Below are 20,866 nucleotides of genomic sequence, written 5' to 3'. Positions count from 1 at the left end.
CTTTCACCCCCACCCCCCAAAAATCAGAAATTGTGACCCTTTGGGAGTTACATCCATAGACTGCATCATTTAGAAGCCCCTATCAGCAGTGTTACCTGCACTGGGTCCCAGATCCCTAGGCCATAGCCGAATCTCACAATATCATAAAGGATTGTTCTGATTTGGGTTTATTTAGGTGGTGACTCCCTTTTGGTACATTCTTGAAGCTTTACCTTCCGAGAATCTTTTTTTTTTTTTTTGAGATAGGGTCTTGCTCAGATGCCCAGGCTAGAGTGCAGTGGTGTCATCATAGCTCACTGCAGCCTTAAACTTAGCAATCCTCCTGCCTCAGCCTCCCAAGTAGCTGGGACTACAGGCGCGTGCCACCATGCCCAGATAATTTTTCTATTTTTTGTAGAGACAGAGCTCGCTCTTGCTCAGGCTGGTCTCAAACTCCTGGCCTCAAGCAATTCTCCCGTCTCTGCATCCCAAAGTGCTAGGATTACAGGTGTGAGCCACCATGCCCAGCCTCTTCCAGGAATCTTCACGTTGCCAGTGCATAACTTCATTAAGACAGATGTCAGGAGGCTAAGTGTGTGTGACCACTGCTTATTCTCTGCAGAGCTAAATGTCCATCAGAATCTGTCTGGATTTGTAAGCACCTAAATTATTTCTTAGAAGATCCATCTGTTCTCAGCAATTCTGATGTAGTGTCTCCTGTTTTGAAAGTTAAAGCATGTAAATCATATTTAATGCAACAGGCCTGAATGGGAGATGAGGAAGTAAGGCAGCTGTGAGCGTGGATAGCTGTTTTGAGGAGTTTGGCTATGATGAGGAGCAGAGAATTGAGTGATTGCTGAAAGGGCTTGTGGGGTCAATTTTGGGTTTCTTTTAAATGGGAGATACTAAAGCATGTTCAGTAAGCAGAAAGGAATGATTGAAGGGCGTGGGGGAGGGGGAAAATTGATGCATAAAATAAGTGGGATAATTGCAAGCACTGATTTCTGGAATTGGTGAGAGGATGTGATGGGCTCCACAGCACAAATGGAAAAGTTGACTTTTTGTAGTAGCAGTTCCATTGTGACTGGAGTGTAGGCCTGGAAGATGGACACAATTCAGGTAGGTCGGTATTTGGTAAAGGGCGTAAAGGAGAGGTGATCTGATTGCCTCCGTTTCCTCACTGAAATGTGAAGTAAAGATATCAAAATTGAGGGTCAGAGGAGGTGGTGTTGGAGGTTTGAGGATAGACGGGAAGATGGGAGATAGTCTTTTCCAGTTGGGAAAGTAAAATTATTAGGAAACCACAATGGAATATCCAAGCATTATTAGTACCTATTTGTGCAGTGTCTTAAAATGGGTCATAAGTTCATAGTCTTTTCATCCTTTTTTTTTAATCTTAGCATCCTGATATGTATGAGAGAGCAGTGCTAAGAAAAGATCATCAGAAGAAATATGGAGCAACAGTTGATCTTTGGAGCATTGGGGTAACGTTTTACCACGCAGCCACTGGATCACTACCATTTAGACCCTTCGAAGGGCCTCGGAGGAATAAAGAAGTGATGTAAGTGGTTTCTCCATCTAAAACTAGAAATAAATTTTGAAATGTATCTCTCTTATTTTATTTCATCATATGTTAGTGTTGTACACTGATAAAAGTTAGTTTAGCAATCATTTCTGATATTTTAAGATATCTGGTTTTTATGCAGCCTTATAAAAGTGTATAGTCATAATTTAAGGAAATGGAAAATTCCTTAATGGAAAATTTAAATAGTAAAGGTATTTAAATATCCTACATACAAAGTAAATGGTATCCAGTCTTTAGTCCATCACTAAAAATATACTGCTTTCTGGATTTTATTTCAGCACACTATTTCCTTTGTGTACTTGTTAGCATTTTTCCTCCATACAAAAAAATAATATAATTCTGTGGAGTACTAGAACCATTACCAGATATAAAAGAAATATAAGTCTTACCCTGACTGATCTGAGTTTTTTATCATTTTAAAAATAACATTTTGGCAGTAATGTAACATTAAATTCTTTTTCTAGTGTTGCAAATTCAGACCAGAGACTGAATTTAGTTTACTTGTATAGTAGAAGTATTTATGTACTGCCATAATTATTAGAAAATAATTGCTGTGTATAAAATAACTTACTGTAAAACCAAGGAAAAGAGAGATGGACTTCTAGATCTGAAATGTATTATGAAAGTTATCCATACATTGACCACACTTTTGATTTTAAAAGAAGTTAGTAAATGACCTTGCTTCATGAGAAGCAGCCAACCTATGTACACATAAAACTATGAGGTGCTGAATGTTTAATTTGCTGACTGGTTTGGGACAACAGCTTACTGACAGCCTAACCTGTCCAACCATTATTTTAGGTCTTAACATATTTCTCATACCTTTATATATGTGACCCTACCTTTTATAAGCAAACATGACTTAAAGTAATAATCACAACTGTAAAAATAGTCATTATCCAATCTTATCTCAGAAAATTGAGGGAGATGTGTGTGTGTGTGTGTGTGTTTGTGTGTGTGTTTGTGTCCATTTGAGGAAGTAAAACAATTCAGATGATACAATGGCTTTTGCTTTAGGTATCAAAATGTTTTCCAGCAAGGATAATGTACCCATCACAGGAAGAAGACATTGTTTAACTATACTGATGATTTGAGTATAGCATCATGTTAAGCCTGCTTTACAGCAGTGCCCCTTTAATGAAATTTCATCATTAACAAAAGCTGCTGTATTATCATAGGTATGTTTTAAAGTGGTATCAGCATTTCTTGCTGCCCCCAAAATGGAGTAAATCAAAGTGGTGATGTTCCCTAATAAAGGAAACATGACTCATAAGCAACTGGGAATATCTGATGATTTTGTATCAGATATATGTAGACAGATATACCCACATATGGGCAGATATGCCATTAGAAGAATTTATTATTTTATTTGCACAGAAACTCAACTTATGAACAGTGATGCTAAAGAATGTTCAGAGGTACTTGAAGTAGTAATAACTACTGTCCCACTTCACTATGAATGATACATTCATCTCACATTATAGCAGTGTTGATCCCTCAGCATCTCATTTGCATCTTCTGAATGTGTTTATATGTGAATCTTATCAAAATTTGTTAAATTTTTTCAAGAATTTGTAAGCATTCCCTTAAGAATTTTACCATTTATTCTATTTACTTCTCTTATGCATTGATCTCACATATCTCTACTTGTTCTCCTTAGTCAGTCCTTCCCACATGAATGTGTCATATTGTTTCACATTTTCTTTTGTTTGAAAAAGGCAGAAATCCTGGCTGCCTCCGCTGAGGAAGCAGCAGTCTAAACCAGTCATACTGGTTTGTTCTACCTTTTAAAAAAATATATTGATTTGCTTAGAGCACATTTATTTAAACATTAAACAAAAATTCTGCCAGAAATAATATCTATAAGCTTATGTAAGATTCTGCTGTGTTATGTCTTACATTTTCATGTGGGTGAAAGTATTCTTGAAGGCATGAAGCTCTCTCTTATTTCTCTCCTACGTTTAGGTTTTGTTTAGGAAGGTGCCAAAACCTAAAAGGCTGCTTTCATTGACTTGCTGTATCACTGTAGTATTCTTTTACTTCCTCATCTCTTTTTATCTTCAGTTCATCTTTATCATCTTCATCGGAAATCAAGTTAAATTTGGCTTATATTATAATTTTGGTACTTGCCTCTATTCCTATATGTGTATATATTTTTTCAATATTCAAAGACTTTCTGATACTGTGTTCTGTATAGTTGTATACAGTTTTGTTTTTTTTTTTTAAATAATGGTATCTGTTCCTTCTGTAGAAATTTTGTAGTCCAGTTGTGCCTTTGGATAATATGGGTAAGAGGAGTTAGATGCTTTTCTTCATGGTCTAGAAACATTCTGTGACATAACTTATTTTGTGTTTGCTCGATTTTTTCAGATGGAAAATTAATATTTTTGTTCTGAACATCAAGATACTGTTATAAGGCACTCTGAGATCCCAAATGAAAATTAATTATGACATATATAAAATAATCGTACCACCACTGTTCTACTTCAGTCAGTCAGATTCAGAGTATTTTGATTGTTTTATGGATCCTGTGAACATCAATCACAAACTTTCGTCTAGTAGATAATCGTAGGTGCCATTGAGGAAATATTTTTGCAAAGCCTGTTAATAAGCCACGCAAAATAAACTGCTTATTTTATTCTGCTTTTATTCCTCCCAAGGTATAAAATAATTACTGGAAAGCCTTCTGGTGCAATATCTGGAGTACAGAAAGCAGAAAATGGACCAATTGACTGGAGTGGAGACATGCCTGTTTCTTGCAGTCTTTCTCGGTAAGTATCGCATACCTGATTCTCATCTTTTGCCATGTGGTGTTTGAAATCTTTGTTGCCTGAAATCACAGATACTCAAATACTAAAGTGTAGTTTGATTTTATTTTAACTAGATTTTGTTAAAGCATATGCTTTGATATGTGATTTTTGCCTTTGTGGTGATGAAAAGATTTATTCTGAGCTATATAACTAATTTCCCCAGATCTCTTTTAGGGCACAGGGCATTTATTTTTGAGATTGCTAATCACTGGTCTTGGAATTCTCCCAGTGTGGGGATCCCACACTCAGGACCTTGGTATCTTTTATAATAACCTCCATATTGATGGACCACAAAAACTAGCTTAGATAAGAATAAATTTCTCAATTGGAGCTGTAAAAAACAGACACTAAAGAAGTTTAATGTTATCCTCATTTTTAAAAAATATTCAAATTATCCAAAAGGTGAGAAATAGTAGTTTTCTAGTACTTTTTCCAGCATTTCAAATGTTCATGTGGGTCTTGATTAATTTAGCAGCCAGAACTCAAAAAAATTATATTGTCAGATAAGAATCCTGTCATCACAAAGAAAGAATTAAGGTATAAGAAATTAAAAGTAGAAAGTAAATTATTTTAGATTTCACTCTGGAAATAAAGCCAAGACAGTCATCAATATGTAGGATTTGTGATTACTAAATGAACTTCTATTTTTCCCAAGTATGATAGCTATATAATCCACAAGTGGACATAAGTTATGAGGTATTGGCTTAGCACCTGTTATAAGTTGTGAGTGTTTTTGTATTATTTTCAACATATAAATACATAAATATATAAAGCAAGCTAATAAAATACCACTTTATCAGCCAGGCGCAGTGGCTCACTCCTGTAATCCTAGCACTCTGGGAGGCTGAGGCGGGTGGATCGTTTGAGCTCAGGAGTTCGAGACCAGCCTGAGCAAGAGCGAGACCCTGTCTCTACTAAAAATAGAAAGAAATGATCTGGACAACTAAAAATATATAGAGAGAAAATTAGCCGGGCATGGTGGTGCATGCCTGTAGTCCCAGCTACTTGGGAGGCTGAGGCAGAAGGATTGCTTGAGCGCAGGAGTTTGAGGTTGCTGTGAGCTAGGTTGATGCCATGGCACTCTAGCCCAGGCAACAGAATAAGACTGTCTCAAAAAAAAATACCACTTTATCATTTTATATATTGGATTCTATGAAAATTCATTTAAACCAAGAGTTCTATTACTGCAAAAACCACTGTTCTAACAGTTTTTTGTGTGTGTGATGTTTTTAAAAAAAGTTTCCAGAATAAAATGCATCATGCAACTAGATTACTAAGATTGTATTGGAGAGGAGAAATTTAAGATTATTATAGTGATTTGTGTTAAATTTTGATTTAGGAAATACCCCCTTTGGGAATTTCAGGCAAAACTGATAAAATGTAAGGAAATCAGGAAATGAACACTTGCTCATTAATAATCATATTGCTGAAACTCAGAATCAATAATACCTGATGATCTGAACTACAGCATATTTCTGGAGGGTAACAGGCCTTATCTATCTAATCAGTCTATAGCATACCAAGTTGTAAATTCTTTGATAAAAAATGGTTAGGTGCCAGAAAGTATATCATATAATTTTTTTGTTTTAAATAGTAAGGACTTAAGGTACTGTAAGTCAGCAATGAAAACAATCACTAAAATTGTAATGATGCCAGGCACGGTGGTGCGTGCCTGTAGTCCCAGCTATCCCAGAGGCTGAGGTGGGAGGATCACTTGAACCCAGGAGCTCAAGGCAGCATGCTATGAGCATGCCTGTGCGACTTAATGAGACCCAACTCTTAAAATATCTATATCTGCATATCTATATCTATATAAAATGGGCTGCAAAAAAAACTTTTCTTGTATGTGTTAGTCAAGACTGGGCAGCAAGTGAGAGAAACCTAATCCAGCTGGTTTAAATGAAAAAGTAAATAGATTGACCTTGTAATTAAAAGTTCACATGTGTATATGACTTAAAGCCCAGGTGAATCCTTGCACTGAGACTGTGTCGTCAAGACTTGTTCTCTTTCCATTGTGCAGATCTGTTTTTCTCTGATTTTTCTTCACTCTCAGTCAGACTTTTTCCTGGCAGCCACAAGATGGCTGCTGGCATTCCAAGAGTAACATTCTCCCAGCTTTGAAAGCCTAGTGGTAAGAAAGACTTTTTTCCCCAATTGTTTTAGCAAAGATTTTCTGGGTTGATTCTCATGAACTAACTTATGCTACCCCCAGGTAATCATGATAACCAAACTTGGCTCTCATGTCCATCTGTGTGCACAGGGAGTGGTGGTAAGAGAGTGGAGAGGTTTGGAGACTCTTACAAAAAGTGGGAGAATGAACACCTGTTAGGCAAAAATAAAAAATATCCACCATATACTTTAAAAACTGTTAAAAGACAAGCAGTTATTCCAGTGTCTGTCACATAGCCAAATGTATATTTTGAAGACTATTTGAACTTCCATAATTAGGAGTCTATTTGAACAGGCTTTATGAAAGCTGTAAAGAATAAAAGTCCTTCCACTCATGTTTTTAAAAAGTATGTAACCTTTTTAATTGTTAGATTATTATAGTAATTTTACTTCCTAAAGAACTATACTACAGTGCTTCTTGGCCTTTTGGCCAAGATCAAGTGAAGCATACTACCAAAGGCATATAAATTTGACGTATAAAATTATATATTAAGGACTATATTTAAAGGACATTAAAGTTAGGCACAATGGCACATGCCTGTGGTCCCAGCTATTCTGGAGGCTGAAGCAGGAGGATCCCTGGAGTCCAGAAGTCCAAGGCCACAGTGCTGTGATGGTGCCCGTGAGGGAGCCACTGCACTCCAGCCTGGGGAACACAACGGGACCCCGCCTTACCTTCATGACCATCTGGTTCCAATCAACTGATCTCACCTGGATAGCCATGAGTATACAATATTATGATGTGTTTGGAAAAGTGAGGAAACTTGGAAAGGAGAGAATCAAAGAAAATAATCAGTAAAAGATAAGTTAACATAAAAATGTCATAGTCCTTGATTCATTGACAAGTGATATTAGATGAAGGTTATCTGGCTTTCTGAAAAGTTGATGAATTTTAATTTTTTAAAAATTAATCTAACAATAATAGTGGTTCCTTTGATTTGTTGGTAAATATGATTTTGTACATGGACAAAACATAACATATTCACTCTCCAACTAATTTTTTTCAATACTATTTTAGGGGTCTTCAGGTTCTACTTACCCCTGTTCTTGCAAATATCCTTGAAGCAGATCAGGAAAAATGTTGGGGTTTTGACCAGTTTTTTGCAGAAACTAGTGATATACTTCACCGAATGATAATTCATGTTTTTTCACTGCAACAAATGACAGCTCATAAGATTTATATTCATAGCTATAATACGTAAGTACCTATTTGTATTTTCTTCTTACATCAACATATTGTGTTATATATTAAATATTTTCCTAAATTAGAGGAATTAGAAAAGATACCTCAGCTTCACCAAAGGCACCCACTTCCCACTTAGAAAATTACCTCATTAAAGAACGACATAATATCTTAATAATAATGTAAAGGGGCTGGGTGCAGTGCCTCACACCTGTAATCCTAGCACTTTGGGAGGCTGAAGTAGAAGGATAGCTTGAGGCCAAGAGTTCAAGACCAGCCTGAGCAAGAAGGAGACCCTGTTCTTTATAAAAAATAGAAAAAGTAGCCGGGTATGTGGTGCATGCCTCTAGTTCCAGCTACTCGGGAGGCTGAGGCGTCTTGAGCCCAGGAGTTTGAGGTAGCAATGAGCTATGATGAAGTCACTGCTTTCTAGCCTGGGCAACAGAATGAGACTCTGTCTCTAGAGAAAAAAAAAAAAGTTATGTTTAAGTGCTTAGTAAATTCCCTTTCTTTGGATTAAATGGATTGGTTTTCTAATTTTCTAAAATTTACAGGTAAATTAGCTTGTTCTTCAACTGCAAGTTTTACAAGACTACTTTCATTTCTGTGCTGTCTTTTAAATTATATAATCACATAACCACAGATGGCATCTACTAATAAATGAGCTAGGTTTTAAGAATACTGTCCTGTCATTTTAAAAATATTAAAGCCTAAATATTAAATATAGATAGCATAGTTATTTGCATTTGTGGCATAAAGTCGGTGCTGGGAAAATAATCAATGTTTGTTTTATATAAACAAAAAGACATGATACCCATGTGATTTTTAAAAATCTACCAATGTGATAAAACTGCGTATAAATATAGTCTCGTACCACATAATGACATTTTGGTCAACGACTGACCATGTATATGAGGGTGATCCTGTAAGATTATAATACTGTATATTTACTGTACTAATTCTATGTTTAGATACACAAATACGTACCACTGTGTTATAATTGCCCACAGTATTCAGTACAGTAACATACTATGCGGGTTTGTGGCCTAGGAGCAATAGGCTTGATACCATATAGCCGAAGTGTAGACTGTACCATCTAGGTTTGTGAAAGTACATTCTATGATGTTTATACAATAATAAAATCGCCTAATGATGCATTTCTCAGAACATATCCCCATCATTAAGCAGCACATGACTGTACATATACACATATACATATACTTTTGCATGTAAAACTGGGGAAATCTGAGGAAGTTAGGTATCAATGTTAGTATCCTGGTTGTGATATTTTACTATATGCAAGATGTTACCATTGGGGGAAACTGGATGAAGGATATATGGAATCTCTCTGTATTATTTCTTAGAACTGCATGTGAATCTACAGTGATCTCAAGGTGTTTTTTAAAATGAAGGGGAAAAAGCATTATACCCATGCTATGTGCCTTAGTTTGTGTTTTGACCAAATTCAAATAGCATTTTTGATGCTTCATAAAACTCAATAAAAGAGACTTTTATTAGTAATTAAGGAACAAAATCAATGAGATAAAATGTTTTAGATATTAACATCTAAATATATCTAATATATAAATATAAATATAATATGAATATAAATAATATATTAATATAACATTAGATTACAATATGTTGTTTGTGTTTATTTTGCTACTTAATAGCCTGAAGCAACATGCGTCATAGTTAGGTGCTGGCCATTATTTTCATTCTAAAAGTATACTTAAAAAGTTCACCAAAGCCTGAGCTAGTTGATGAAATACAGTAGCACTCAAAACAGAGGCTTGTGGCAGAGCCAAATCACAACATTGCTGCCGAAACATTTCTTTGATTTCATAGATCTATTCAGGAAGAATCTATCTTTTCCCCAAAACGTCATTTTGAAAATACTTAGTTTTATTAACTCATTTAACAAACATATAGTCATGTTGCAAGTACTGTTGTCAGTTCTTTATGTATTTAAGCTATTTAATCCTCACAGCAATTCCATGAGGTAGGAACCACTGCTATTCCCATTTTACTGATGAGGAAACCAAGCATAAAAGAGTTAAGGCACTTACTATTATATAGCAGGTAAGTGGAAGAGCTGGGCTTTGAACCCAAGTATCTGACTTAAGTCAGTGCTCTTAACCTTTCTGCTATGTTGGTTTCCCATTTTTAAATATTAAGAATTTTATGTATTACAGAGGTATTGAAACACAAAAATATTTTCAGATTGATTACTATGTGGACAGATAATGTAGAATTTTCAGTTTAATGGACTTGTGGTATCCACATTAACAAAGCAGTGCTTAAAGGAACTGGTTATGATCTTGGAAATATGAATTAGAAATGGATGTTGTTGCACTGATCATTAAAAAAAGATTTTGCCTCTCATTTTATCCCCAATTATGTTGTCATTTTGCATTTTTCTCCACAGTGCTACTGTATTTCATGAACTGGTGTATAAACAAACCAAAATTATTTCTTCAAATCAAGAACTTATCTATGAAGGACGACGCCTAGTCCTAGAACCTGGAAGACTGGCACAGCATTTCCCTAAAACTACTGAGGAAAATCCCATCTTTGTAGTAAGCCGGGAGCCTTTGAATACCATAGGATTAATATATGAAAAAAGTAAGTTGGATTTTTCTTGTTGTTTTACTAGCCATTAAAAAAAACAAAACCTGTCATTGTGGAAATGATTATCATCTTCATAAAGTTGATGATGACATTAATGTAGAACTTTCATAAATATTAAAGTTTTGTGAATTACTATAGTTGAAAGAGAGTAGTAATAAAATTGAAAAGCCTTAGAGACATAATTTGACTTCAAATATTTTGTTTCATACAATGGTAAAATAATTTGTCATGTATGTTTTACTGTAATTCTGCTTTAAGTGTTTTGCTGACTCTCAAAATAACCTTTTATATTATAAATTTCAGCAAATATTTATTGCGTCCGTATTTATAGGACATTGTTCCAAGCTTTAGAGCCTAAGAAAAATTAGACCTGCGTTTTTGGAATCTTTTAAATTATTTTTCTACTGGTAGAAAAAAATGAATTAACCAGACTTTTACATTCCTGTTTGAAACTTTGGGATTTGATTTAGATTTAAAGAGAAGCATTGACCTTATTGTATTAGAATATATTTAAGGAAAAAATGAAACTCCTTAGAAATATTGAAGGTAATTTGTCAGAGAATGAACATTATTGTTTCAATTAGTTTTTTTAAACCAGGAAAAGTACATTAGAGTTTTGTCAGTAATGTTTAGACATTCTGTTTACTATATATGGGATAAAGTAATTTTTTTCAAAATTTATTTCTCATTTTAAGTATTTTACTTTATATTTCAGTTTCCCTTCCTAAAGTACATCAACGTTATGATTTAGATGGGGATGCTAGCATGGCTAAGGTTAGTATTTAACTGAATTACTATGTAAATATCTGAATTTAAATTATCCTATCAGTAGTGAGAGCAATAAAATACCTTGTGTCTTTATATATGCCTGTGTGACTTAGGAAATTATTCACTTAAATTGATACTCTTTCCAAGTTATTTTGTATTCTTATTTTTTATCCTTTCTTTAACTCATTATAAGAAAATTCTCCTATTGAGACAGTGCATGTTTAGATAATGTTAAGGATGAAATATTATAGTTATATCTTTTCTTAGCTTTTAGAAATTAGTGGTTTATTATGTTTTTGATTAATCTGATAAAAATGTATAAGCCTGGAAAATTCTGTGTAAAAGTTTTTCTTACCTTGTACCACAATTAGCACCAAATGTTGACATTTTTAATTTCTTCATTAGGCAGTAACAGGGGTTGTGTGTTATGCCTGTAGAATCGCCAGTACCTTGCTGCTTTATCAGGAATTAACGCGAAAGGGGATACGATGGTTGATGTAAGTAATTGAATTTTGAAAATCGATCTTCACATAGACCTCACTAAAAAATTGGTAATCACCCCATCATTGATATTTTACCTCTTCAGACTAGTTAGGGTCAGGGGTTTGGTTATCATAATATATTTGTTTCACATTTAGTGTACAAAACATTTAGCAGCTGTTTTTTCATGAGAGTCCTACAGTAACCTTGTGAGACAGGACAAATAGTATCTGAATTTTAAAACTTACACCACACTGTATGATGTGATAGCAAATTAATTCCTTTTCAAGGACCTTGACCTGGTTGTCATTTCACTGTCTTGGAAAGTTTTGGCTTGTTATAATCTACAATTTGTACTTTCTAGGGTTTGAGTCCTCAGAACCTCCCTCCATTTCCTACCTTTTTCCCAAATGAAGTGCACACTTGCCTTTTTTTAAATAGCATTATTGAGATATAATTTACATAGCATGTAATTTGCCCATTTACATGCACAATTCACTGGTTTTTAGTATGTTCACAGAGTTGTGCAACCATCACTACTAATTTTAGAACATTTTCATCATCCCCAAACACTCCCCATTTCCCTCCAACCCTCCCAGCTTTAGGCAACTGCTAATATACCTTATGGATTTGCCTATTGCAGACATTTCATACAAACAGAATCTCACCTTGACAAGCAATTTAAAAGCTAATTTTCTTTTACTGAATCACTTAATATAGTTATTCTAGATCAGAATATTGATCTAGTTAAGTATTCTGTTCCTAAAAGTGACCCTAAGGAATGTAAGATGGATATGATTTTTTACCTCTTTTTACTTTTCATGATTTATAGATGTCATCTTTCCACTTGATAGAAGTGGAAAATAAAGGGATCTCTTTTGAGAATCATGCTTATAGTTCGACACCATTCAAAGCTTTTGAATTTGGTACGCACATAGTAATGGCCTTGTGGCCAACAGATGCTGAAAACTGTATTTTCTGGGCTCACCTCACTGCCCTTGGGCTTTAATGCTTTGAGCAATTTATGTATACCCACCTCATACCCATCGCTTCTTGCAAAAATGATGAAGAACCCCTTCATCGTCATTCTTGTTATGTTTTTTTAGGCTGTTATTTTTTTCTGTTGACATTATGTGAAACCCATAAATTTGTGCTTATAATTTTTTTCAGTGTGTTCATAAATCCAGTTTCTAAGCCTATTTTTTTCTAGATCCACTAGGAAGATTCCTTGTTTTTAATAGTTTGGAAAAATCGAAGTGTACTAATAGCTTTCATTTTCTCTTGTGGGTTATCTACCCAGTCACTGATCCATAATGCTTTTATTACTTTTATTAATACGTTATAGTTTAATAAGTCATGAAAAAATAGTTTTAAGGTAGACTACTTTGTACAACTTCTTTTGAGACAAGGTCTCACTCTTGCTCAGGCTGGGGTACAGTGGTACAAGCATAACTCACTGTAACCTCAAATTCCTGAGCTCCAGTAATCCTCTTGCCTCAGCCTTCTGAGTATCTAGAACTGCAGGCACATGCCATTGTGCCTGGCTAATTTTTTAAATTTTGGGTAACAGGTCTTGCTATGTTGGCCAGGTTGGTCTCGAACTCCTGGACAGAAGCGATCCCCCGACCTCCTAAAGTGCTGGGATTACAGGCATGAGCCACCACACCCAGCCTGTTTTTACAATTTACAAAAAATGTAATGTTAACTCATGGGACATAAAAAAACAGGTCTCAGGCCTTTGTGTGTTGATCCTTGATATAGACCAGAAGCCCTTCAATTATATATTACTATGTCATCCTTCTTCTTCAGAGATCACATTACATGTTGAGCATCCCTAATCTGAAACATTCCAAAATTTGAAACTTTTTGAGCACCAACATGACGCTCAAAGGAAGCATGCTCATTGGAGCATTTCAGATTTTAGATTTTCAGATTAGGGATGTGTGAATGTAGGTTAATTTTTATATCTTAATATAATTTTAATGCCTTAGGTTTCTGAATTATTAACCTTAATAAGTAGTAATGGTTTATGAAAATATAAGTACCCTAGATATGTATAAGGGTCACAGAAATGCTTTTAATATTAGTATCCCCAAAAAATTTGAATTGGCTTTCATAATATGTCAAGAATGTTATAAAATGTGAACAGTAGTACTGCAGTGTAATTAGTGATAGATAAGAAAAAATTAATTCCTTTGATAAACTAACAGGAGTAATATTTTTTTAGTGAATTAGTTAAAGATGATTACAACGAAACTGTTCACAAAAAGACAGAAGTTGTGATCACATTGGATTTCTGCATCAGAAACATTGAAAAAACTGTGAAAGTGTGAGTAGATTACTTCCTTACTAGTAGTGGTTAAAATATTAAATGTTCCATTTCTATTTATCTTTGACACAATATGGCATACTGTACGAGTGTTTATATTATATTAAAGAAAAGCCTTAGATTAGGAGTTACTTCATCACAAAGGCAAAATACCAGTTTTCTCAGTAAGAAATGAACACTTTCTCTTTAAGTAGCATTTTCTTCCAGCCTTCATGAAGAAAAAGGTAGTGGGAGAGAGCGACATCTCATTTTTATCTTGTAAAGTGGAAACTCTGAATTGGAAAATATAAAACCTGTAATCAACTAAGGAAATAGGAAGCGGTATTCTAGAACAGCCTTTTGGTAGTATTTTTAGAATTTTAGGAATTACTTTTAGCTTACTCTTACTTATTAATCTTATTCCAGAGAGTGTCTTTTTTTTTTTTTTTTTTTTTAAAGCCTGGGTCTTGCTCTGTTGCTGGGGCTAGAGTGCAGTGGCATTATCATAGCTCACTGCAACCTCAAACTCCCAGGCTCAAGCAATCCTCCCACCTCAGCCTCCCCAAGTATCTGGCACTACAGACGCACGCCACCACGCCTGGCTAATTTTTTTTATTTTTTGTAGAGATGAGGTCTTGCTGTGTTGGTGAGGGTGGTCTTGAACTCCTGGGCTCAAGCAGCCCTCTCGCTTTAGCTGCCCAAAGTATTGAGATTACAGATGTGAGCCACCGTGCCCAGCTGTGAAAAAGCCTTTGAAACAGAATGATATTTTAAATTGCCGTCTTTCTAGACTATACTGTTTTTACTACAGATGAAATATGATAAATGAAATCAATATTTACTATTGGCCTCCATTAATTCAGAAATCTAGTATTTTTACTATTATCCTGACATCAGATTATTTGAAATGAATTTGTCTTTTGTTTTATCTCTGAATCCACAAAGTATACAAAATTCCTTCTCTAGGAAGGCATCAAGGTTTTCTTAGAATCTGCTGGCTTACTGACTTTGAATCAATTTTTAATTCTTAAGTGGTTATGATAAACACTCAAATGTAATTTTTAAAACATCTTTAAAAATCTGTGTATTCATTATACTCATTTAATTTTTTCTTATGACTTTCTTTTCATACAGATATGAAAAGTTGATGAAGATCAACCTAGAAGCAGCAGAATTAGGCGAAATTTCAGACATACACACCAAATTGTTGAGAGTAAGTATTTATAAAATTACGAAAATTATAAAATCATAATCTGTTCCTTTGCTGACAAGATTAAACTTTCCTAAAGAAATGGAGTAGCCTTTCCCCATCTTTAGGAACTTCTTTATAGTATTTAAATACCCTTAGTGCCATGAAATTCTTTATAACATTTCCAAATGCATGTACTTTAAACCTCTCTCCTCTTCCCTCTCTCTCCCTCGCCCCCCCTCTGTTTTTAAGTCTGTAATGCTCTTGTGTTGCTGCTCTGGCAATTAAAGCAAGTTCATAAATGTAATTTAAATTTGACATGCAGTTGAATCAGACAGAGTGCTTAAACTTGTTTAGAAATAGATGCAAATTAGGAAAATATTATCAGATCTCTTGTAAAATGAAAAAAAAGAAAGAAAGATTTGGGATCCTCAAGGCAGTGAATCATTTCTATAACTAGAAAAAACAGTTTGGATACAAGTCTCTGCTGAAAAATACGAAAGCATTTCAGGGAGTCTCTGGATCTCTTATTAAAATGTATTCAGTCAGGGAGCTGTGGCTCACAAGTGTAATCCTAGCCCTTTGGGCGGCCACGTCAGGAGGATCACTTGAGGCCAGAAATTCAAGACCAGCCTGAGCAAGAGTGAGACCCTGTCTCTACTAAAAATAGACAAATTAGCTGGCCGTGGTGTCACTTGCCTATAGTCCCAGCTACTCAGGAGACTGAGGGAGAAGGATCACTCAAACCCAGGAGTTTGAGGTTGCTGTGAGCTACAGTGACACCGCTGCACTCTAGCCCCAGCAACAGAGCAAAACCCTGTCTCAAGAAAAAATAAAATAAAATAAAATGTATTATAAGGCCAGACACAGTGGCTCATGCCTATAATCCCAATGCTTTGGAAGGCTAAGGTAGGAGGAGCAGTTGAGGCCAGGAGTTTGAGACCAGCCTGGACAACATAGCAAGACCCTGTCTCTACAAAAATAGAAAAATTAGCCAGGTGTGGTGGTGCATGCCTATAGTCCCAGCTACTCAGAAGGCTGAAGCAGGAGGATCACTGGAGCACAGGAGTTCAAGGTTACAGTGGGCTGTTACTGTACCACTGCACTCAAGCCTGGGTAAACACAGCAAGACTCTGTCTCTAAAAAAAAATTTTTTTTTAATTTTAAAAAAATATATTGTAGAAGTGTACATGTTATATATTGTGAGAGCTGATTCCTTATCCCAGATCTGCCCTTATTTACCTACCTACCCCTGGCTGGCTACTTTAGCAAGGCCTTTAATTCTTTGGATCTTTGGTTTCTTTATCTCTAAAATGGGCAGTTTCTTACCCTGCTCATCTCATGGGTTGTTGTACCAAATAAATGAGATAAATAACAATACTGTACTCCAGTACTAATATTATACAATTTGTCTAATACCAAATACTTAAGCTTTTAATATTTAAAGTATTATTTTATAAAATGTATGTTAAATGTGAAAGGAACTTGATATGATGTCCTTCTTATCTTTTTTAGCTTAGGCTGATGTTTAGTTGTTTCTTTTCCTGAGTTTTAGATCTAGAACAATGATTTTCAAAATACGAGGCATGAGGCCAGGGATGGTGGCTCATGCCTGTAATCCTAGCACTCTGAGAGGCTGAGGCAGGAAGATCTCTAGAGCTTAGAAGTTCGAGACCAGCCTGAGCAAGAGCAAGACCTCATCTTGACTAAAAATAGAAAAATTAGCTGGGCATTGTGTCACGCACCTGTAATTTCAGCTAGAGGATTGCTTGAGCCCAGGAGTTTGAGATTGCAGTGAGCTATGTTGATGCCACTGTACTCTACCTGGGGCAACAGAGCAAGACTCTGTCCATAAAAAAAAAAAAAAAAGTCATGAATGACTGGTAGGTTGTGGAGTATAGTGCATTGTAATCAGCAATGTTTTAGATGGAATAGAATAGAAAATGTCAACATGCATGACATATAATAAGGAAATCATTGTTCCACGAAACTTTTGGTTCAGTTATATATACACTTTAAATGTTACTGGGTTAAAACAACATTAATGTCTTACTATGAATCATCGTCCCAAAAGTTTGAAAAACATTGCTATAGAAAGTGATTTAAAAGTCAGAAAACAAGAAATAGTCTTTCCCACTAGTCCGCATTTAAATATAGGCAGCCATATTGTTAGTGTTTTGTATTGTTTTTCTGCTTTTGTCTTAGAACTTGACTTACCAGCACATAGGCCAAATGGACATTTATTTCCAGTGCTAGTATCATTTGAGAATATTCAGTCAAAATTACATGTTTTCTTTTGGGCAGCCTAATTTTTATGACATGGTGAGACTTAGATTTCTTATGAGAATCAAAGCATAGATGATTAAGGCTTAAGATCACAGATTCTTATGCCATCAGGATTTCTAACTTCACATCAGTTGCTTTCACTAGATTACATTGTTTTTCCTCATAACCTGTAGAGTTGTGGCTTTTTTCCTAATGGAGACCTTAAGGTTTTTTTCTCCACTACAGAAATAAAATTTGTTAAGTAAAAATGATACCACATAGGCTCACCACCCAAAAACAGTTCATAAAAGGTTTTGTTCATTGTCCCGCAGCAGCGTTTCTCACAGTGGCCCCGGATCAGCAGCCTCACATGGAAATTTTTTAGAAATGCAAATTTGGGGGCCCCACGTTGGACCTGTTGAATCAGACACTCTGGTGGTAGGGTCTAGCGAGGGCCCTTTTTAACAAGCCCTCCAGGTGATTCTGGTGCTGCTAAAAGTTTTGACAACCACTATTTTCATTTTCTTTTGTACATATTATTAAATGATTATTACTGTGCAAAGATGTAATTGTTATTTTTATTTTTTATATAACATATGGTACAGGTATTTCCTAGGGTTTTTTTGATAATATTACTTTTTTAATAGACGTAATATTATAGCCAATGGATTTATTACAGTCTTATTATTTCTCTATTGTTGGTCTTTCAGGTTGCTTGTTTTTCACTCTTCTATGTAATGCTGTAAGAAGTGACTTTTTCACAAACTATTTTCCATATATTGGGTGTGTAATTTAACACATTCTAAACATTGATGTTAAAGAAGACATAAAGCATAAAAACCAAGATATATGTTTGACTATATAAAAATTTAAGATCTCTACTTAAAAAAAAATTGTTAGACAGCAAATAAGTTGGGAAAATGTGATAAAGGGTTTTTAATAAAAATAGGTCAAATTGATAAGTAAAATATAAAATATGCAATAAATAGATGAACAAAGAACATTTAGAGATAATTTACAAATGAAAAAATATATCTAATGAGCAAACTTGAAAAATGCTCAAACCCAATATTAATAGAAAATTGCTGTTATATCATAAATGTTATAACAGCAAGATACCATTTTTGTCTTTCAAATTACCAAGGCTTAAAAAATTATGCCAGTATGGACAAGAGTGTGGTTAAAAAGGGCACCCTTGTTTGTTGGTAGTGGCAGCATCAATTGCCACTTACAACTTTTTCTGAAAAGCAATAGTGTATATCAGGGCCTCTTAAATATTTGGACATATTTATCCTTTAAGTCTAAACTTCATCCTTTCTTCTTAAGTTGTACAAATACTGTACTCAGTTCTGTGGTAGATAAGTTTAAGTTTACTAAGCTTAAAATGAACAGGATCTTCAATGAGGATTCTGTTCATATTCTGTTTTTGAGATGGGTTACTTTTGGCCTCTAAGCAAGGAGAGCACAAATCTGACATATCTGCACTGTATAATTGACATTATGCTAATGGTTCTCCTGTTTAATTTTCACAACAATGCTTTGAAATAGAGTATAATCATTTTGTTTACAGATAAGGAAACAGAGGATTAAAAGTATTTTACGTGTTTTTTGAAGTGTATTTATTATATGAAATATTTTATAAAATGTATTAAGGCTAGTTAGTCTCACGTTTTGTTATCATGCCGTACTCTTGGTGGAAATCAACCTAAGAAATTCTCCTGTACTTAAAGATGGAAATAATTACTCTGCATTTGAATTGAAGTAATCTATAAAAGAAATGTGGTCCAGACTTCAGACTCCATTGGCACTGTGATGATCGTTTCTGACTTTTGGCAGTCTGGGTCTGAACCTGTTGGTTTTATTTAGCTTTCCAGTTCTCAGGGAACAATAGACACCAATCTTCAGGATATCGACAGCAGATTGTCTCCAGGTGGATTGCTGGCAGATGCGTGGGCACATCAGGAAGGCACTCAGCCAAAAGACCGAAAGTAGGTTATGGCTTTATGGGTAGTTTCTACTCTCATTATTAAATGTCCTTTTTCATATCAATTCATTTATTTGGGTTTTTCTTCCTTAAATAGTGTAGAAAAGCTACAAGTCCTGTTAAATTGCATCACAGAGATTTACTATCAGTTCAAAAAAGACAAAGGAGAACGTAGTAAGTAAAATTTGCTACTTGTTAATCTAATAAGTCACCCTTAGTGGTGAGTTGTAATTCGGTTGAATTAATTTGGCATATTTGTAAAGGTGACCACTGAAGCTATTTGTTTCAGAGATGGGATTCTGTCAGGAAAGAGGTTAAATGTACTAAAATTATTCTTAAAACCAAACTTTTGAATATGTTAAATTAGGGTCATAACCTCCAAAACCTGTTACCAGGCAGGTAACAGACAGGAGTAAGACTGGCTAGTGGGGACTGAGGAGAACTGGAGAGTAGAGACCCCATCTAGAGGGGAGAGCCCCTACTCAGATTCGCTTTTCTTCCTATTTCTCAAGAAAAGCTAGAAATACAGATTTTGTTAGACATGTCCTGATTTTTAAATGTTAGGGAGTTACTTTTTTTTAATGTTAACACTGTACAGACCAAATAAAAGCATCTGTGGGCCAGAAGTAGCCCATGGGCCACAAGTCTGTTACATCTGCTTCAAACTCTTAGCCTTTTTGAAGCAGTAATCTCAGAGATTGTGCATGATGTTATGATTCTACATTAACAAAATAATATATTTTCTTATTTCTAGGACTAGCTTATAATGAAGAACAAATCCACAAATTTGATAAGTAAGTGTCTAGATGATGTTTAATAATTGGTTATTTTTGGTGCTATTTTGGTTATCTGTAATACGATTCTTAAAGTTGAAATTAATTATAATAAAATTACATTTTAATCTTGACTTTATAGGAATGTTACTGTGTGTGCACGTTTTTTGAGGTTCACTCATCTGGTACCTGATTGGAAGGTTACCAAGATGGGAGAACGAGGGGGGAGAAAGATCACCACTCCCCTAAGCTATCTGCTGCCTCATGTGCTCCAGCTGCAGGACAGATAATAGAGAACGTAGGCGAGGACATACTTAACCACCTTCTTTTTTTTTTTTTTTTTTGAGACAGAGTCTCACTCTGTTGCCCAGGCTAGAATGAGTGCCGTGGCGTCAGCCTAGCTCACAGCAACCTCAAACTCTTGGGCTCAAGTGATCCTTCTGCCTCAGCCTCCTGAGTAGCTGGGACTATAGGCATGCGCCACCATGCCCGGCTAATTTTTTCTATATATATTTTTAGCTGTCCATATAATTTCTTTTTATTTTTAGTAGAGACGGGGTCTTGCTCTTGCTCAGGCTGGTCTCGAACTCCTGAGCTCCAACGATCCACCCGCCTCAGCCTCCCAGAGTGCTAGGATTACAGGCGTGAGCCACCACACCCGGCCATACTTAACCACCTTCTTCACTTGAACCTCATTCAGTTGATTTTTTTTTAACATTCAACATTTTGAACTTTCTCTTTC

The 20,866-nt window shown here is 35.2% G+C and overlaps 1 protein-coding gene across 2 annotated transcripts in view; it reads left to right on the top strand.

Moving 5' to 3' along the window:
* Positions 1 to 20,866, top strand: part of TBK1 (TANK binding kinase 1) — a 40,684-nt gene that overhangs the window by 15,370 nt on the left and 4,448 nt on the right. Inside the window, exons 6-16 of one of the 2 annotated variants that reach the window (XM_045553439.1) lie at positions 1,380 to 1,540; positions 4,225 to 4,335; positions 7,562 to 7,741; positions 10,155 to 10,351; positions 11,073 to 11,131; positions 11,531 to 11,622; positions 13,833 to 13,934; positions 15,048 to 15,126; positions 19,234 to 19,355; positions 19,449 to 19,525; positions 20,106 to 20,145. In XM_045553439.1, the coding sequence (XP_045409395.1) occupies positions 1,380 to 1,540; positions 4,225 to 4,335; positions 7,562 to 7,741; positions 10,155 to 10,351; positions 11,073 to 11,131; positions 11,531 to 11,622; positions 13,833 to 13,934; positions 15,048 to 15,126; positions 19,234 to 19,355; positions 19,449 to 19,525; positions 20,106 to 20,145 (1,220 nt within the window). The remainder of the gene's footprint in view (positions 1 to 1,379; positions 1,541 to 4,224; positions 4,336 to 7,561; positions 7,742 to 10,154; positions 10,352 to 11,072; positions 11,132 to 11,530; positions 11,623 to 13,832; positions 13,935 to 15,047; positions 15,127 to 19,233; positions 19,356 to 19,448; positions 19,526 to 20,105; positions 20,146 to 20,866) is intronic. The other variant, XM_045553440.1, reaches the window with a different exon arrangement.

This window comes from Lemur catta, chromosome 6, assembly GCF_020740605.2.
Source record: "Lemur catta isolate mLemCat1 chromosome 6, mLemCat1.pri, whole genome shotgun sequence".
NCBI classification, from domain to species: domain Eukaryota; kingdom Metazoa; phylum Chordata; class Mammalia; order Primates; family Lemuridae; genus Lemur; species Lemur catta.
The sequence above is the reverse complement of the archived record's forward strand: the minus strand, read 5'-3'. Positions and strand labels throughout refer to the sequence as shown.